This window comes from Apaloderma vittatum, unplaced genomic scaffold, assembly GCF_000703405.1.
Source record: "Apaloderma vittatum isolate BGI_N311 unplaced genomic scaffold, ASM70340v1 scaffold12853, whole genome shotgun sequence".
NCBI lineage: Eukaryota > Metazoa > Chordata > Aves > Trogoniformes > Trogonidae > Apaloderma > Apaloderma vittatum.
The window spans coordinates 58,524-62,062 of record NW_009709873.1 but is presented as its reverse complement, the minus strand read 5'-3'; the positions used below and the strand labels follow the sequence as shown (position 1 = coordinate 62,062).

General features: G+C 54.3%; 1 protein-coding gene across 1 annotated transcript in view; it reads right to left on the bottom strand.

The window, feature by feature from the left end:
• The window catches only part of BOC (BOC cell adhesion associated, oncogene regulated), a 23,276-nt gene that overhangs the window by 12,412 nt on the left and 7,325 nt on the right, over positions 1-3,539 (bottom strand). The window contains exons 3-6 of the mRNA XM_009867096.1: positions 2,295-2,441; positions 1,561-1,704; positions 831-1,124; positions 1-154 (exon numbers count right to left, since the gene is read on the bottom strand). Coding sequence (XP_009865398.1) covers positions 1-154; positions 831-1,124; positions 1,561-1,704; positions 2,295-2,441 — 739 coding nt within the window. The remainder of the gene's footprint in view (positions 155-830; positions 1,125-1,560; positions 1,705-2,294; positions 2,442-3,539) is intronic.

The window sequence follows — 3,539 nt, the reverse complement described above, 5'->3', positions numbered from 1 at the left end:
GAGAGCGGGAGCCGGTGGCTGGCGGAGAGAGGGATGGCGTTGCGCAGCCACATGACGGAGGGCTGGGGGTTCCCTCGCACCTCACAGGTGAACTTGGCGCTCTGGCCCCAGGGAATGATCTGCTGGGACAGCTTCATGGTGACCTCTGGGGGCTCTGCGTGGGGAAAAAAACCACGGCTGCTGAGTGTCAGTCGGCAGGGAGCATGGCACAGCCATGGCCTTGCACTTTTCTCTCTGGCACTGTGGTGGATCCTTACCCCACCCTCAAGGCCCACTCCCTTTCTGGTGGCCCACAGGGGGCTGCCTCATTGCTTGTCCCCTTCAGCATCCATATGAACCACAACAAGAAGTGGCCTCTCTCAGGTGACAGCAGCCACCTACAAGTCCCATTTTTCTGAGCTAAAATGCTGCTCTGCAAAGATTGTTCTTATACCAAAACAACGTACTGGCACCTGGGCAAAATGCAATCCAATAAAACATACGCTCTGATGTCTTCCCTATGCCAATGACAAATATGTTTAAGAAGCAGCCAGTCCTCCACTAAAAAAGCATTAGCATAAACACAGTGCCAGAAATTACAAGAGAAGAGCTTCTGTAGAGGAAGGGAGGATCCATCATCTCCAGCCCACGGCGGGAGCTGAGAAGGAGGAACTACCACCCTCAAGGAAGAATTTTTTCCATCTCCTAGAAACTGGAACCACAAGCGAGAGTTTGCATTCAATTGTGGTTTGTCCAGGCAAAGGAAGAGTACAGCTGCACTACTATTTTCCCCTGAAAGCAGTGGAGAAAGTCCAAGCTCTTATCGAAACAAGGGCTACAGAAGCACTCACCAAACACCTGCACATTGTAGAAGATGAATGCGGCTCCGGCCTCCCCGACTCCATTATCAGCCGTGCAGCTGTAGGTGCCCGAGTCCTCCTCACTCGTGGGATCAATCAGGAGGTTGCTGAGCAGGAAGCGCGTCTTGTTGTACGCAGAGACGCTGGAGCCATCTTTGGCCCAGGTGACCCGTGGCGGGGGGATCCCGCTGGCCACGCACTCCAGGATGAGGCTTTGGCCCTTGGTGACAATGATGGTCTGAGCCTCAGGGGGGTAGATTATCCGTGCTGCCTCCGCTGTGGAGCCTGGTGAGGAGAGGAGGAGGAAGGAGGTGGGGGGGGAAGGAAGGTGGCCGGTGGGCCATCACGTTGTGCAGAGTGCAGGTAGGGGTGATGGTAGGGCTGGCACGCTGCTCCTCGGCACCAGGGCAGATAAACAGCAACGCAGGCCAAGAGGGACACGTTCCCTAAGGGTTGTGTGCACACAGTGAACGGTCTTGCTGAAGGGCTAAGGGCCTGTGCTCATCCAGCACAAGGAACAAATCCTGAGGAGCTACAGGAACCCCAGGGTTGCATACACATACCCCAGGAGCAGACCTCGGGGCCTTCTGCTGCTGGAAAGGAGGTTTCCCAGTAACTGATAATGTCACTTCACACAGAAAACAGTGCGATAGCACTGGTACGTGCTTCCAGGGGTGGAAGTGCTACGGAGAAGAGGAGCAGTGAATGGAAAACAGCTTACGTCTCACACGGAGCCTCTCACTGGAGACTGAGGTTTTCACCTCCTGCGTCACGGGGTTGTAGGCAGCACATTTGTAAGTCCCCTCATCCTCTTGGCTGGCATTGACGATCTGAAGGTTCCCGGATGGCATGATAAGGTAATGGTCTGTAGAGAGAGAAGAGATGGCACTTGGTCAACAAGATATGCTCCCTGCTCAGCCTCCTGGAAGACATGCAGTGCCCTGAAGATGGACAAGTGGTAAGGGAAGAAACAACACAGTAAGACTGACAGCACTGAAATGACCCTTTCTGGTTGAAGTATCAAGAGGGGCAATGACGCAATGATGGGAGGAACAAAGCTTTGGGTGAAGCTAGCTTGCCACAGGCACATGTGGCAGGTGAAGCTGCAAAATTCAGATCAAATTTTTAAAAATTTCCCCAGATTCAAAGTCACCTTTATCTATGCCAGGCTAGAAGAAGGCTTCCACAACTCACAGAGACACCCAGTGAAGCGTGATATACATCACTCAATTCCATTCCTTTTCACCTTACTGCAAGCTGGTGTTACACATGGCTTCCCAGTCCCAGACACCAAGGACATCAGGGAGACCTGGCAGAGACCCTCAACTAACCTCAGGCTGGTAGCGAAGGGTCACTGAGGAAGCAGCAGGCAGAAAAAGCCACCACTGGTAGGGAAGGGTTAAAACTGAGGGTCCTGGGAGGGGACCCAGTGGGACAGACCCCTGTAGCACTCACCTCGTGAGGCCTCGAGCCACTCCTGCTTCACGCTGTAGCGGACCTGAGCCTTGGGGTGACTTTCAGGCAGGTCACAGGCGATGACGGCTGTGTTCCCTTCATCCACCTCAATCACATGCTGGCCATCGAACTTGAAATCTTTGAGATCTGCACAGAAAAAGAACAACAGGGCATCTCAGTGGCTGGTTCAGCATCTCAGTGTCAGCTCATCCTCTCTAGGGCTGTTTTGTTGCAGTGCCGGCAGAGGACTAGTCTGTCCCCAGCAGCTAGGGAGAAACTGGCCTGGATTCAAGAGCTTTATTTTTATTTTTTTTCCCCTCCTCCTTCCTACAAAATGGGTAACGTAGAAAACAGCTTCTGGAGAAACCGCCTGCTTCGTGGCCGAGAAACTGGGTGTGAAAAATCCTGGCCTGAGAGTAAAAAATGAGCCAACTCACTGCGGTGCTGAAGGGCGGCCAAAAATGGTCTTTCTGCAGCCGGCTAGTTCAAACACGGCTGCAGTCCTGCTACCGAGAAGCTAACTTTATAGTCATAACTCAGGGAGCCCAGCCTACTTCGAGGGTGTACAGACACCAAGGGGCACAGTGGGAGAAGTGTGTGAATGCTGGATGCTCCCAGAGACGCTCCAAGCTCCTCCAGCACCTGAGCAATCGGCATCTTTGCTCCAGGCCCTCTGCCTCCCATCGGACAGCCCACGGCCAAAGGCTGGTCAGTTGCGACGCTTTGCGTGTGCCCCAGCAGTGTCCACGTTCCTGTTCAAAGGACAGGGACTTGCAAGGAAAAGCAGCAACTCCTCTCCACGGCACAGCTGAGCCCTTCCTAGAGCAGCCGTGAAAAAAAAAAGTTTGTCTTGGTCAGCGCCTGCTGGGAGGGAGGAGGTTTAGTGCCAGGAAAAAAACATTCTGTGTGTGCATTTTTACAGTGCTGTGTACCAGCCCAGGCGACCACTAGTGACAAGCGCACGTCTCGCAGTCGGTCACAAGTCACGTTGCATCAAGGCTCAAGCCGGCCCATCTCACCCAGGACCCAGCACTAACACACATCTCCTGAGCGACACGCCGCTAAATCCGGACAAGACCACGCTTGCTTTTCAAAACCCCATTCGACGGCAGCACGTCGCATCCCTCGGCACGGCATGGCACAGCCACAGGCTGTCAACAGCTCCATCGCCCCTCGAAACCCATCCCAGGACGCAGCGCCCTCGACCTCAGGCAGTTTGGAGAGCCTGGGGCGGGGAGCAGGCGG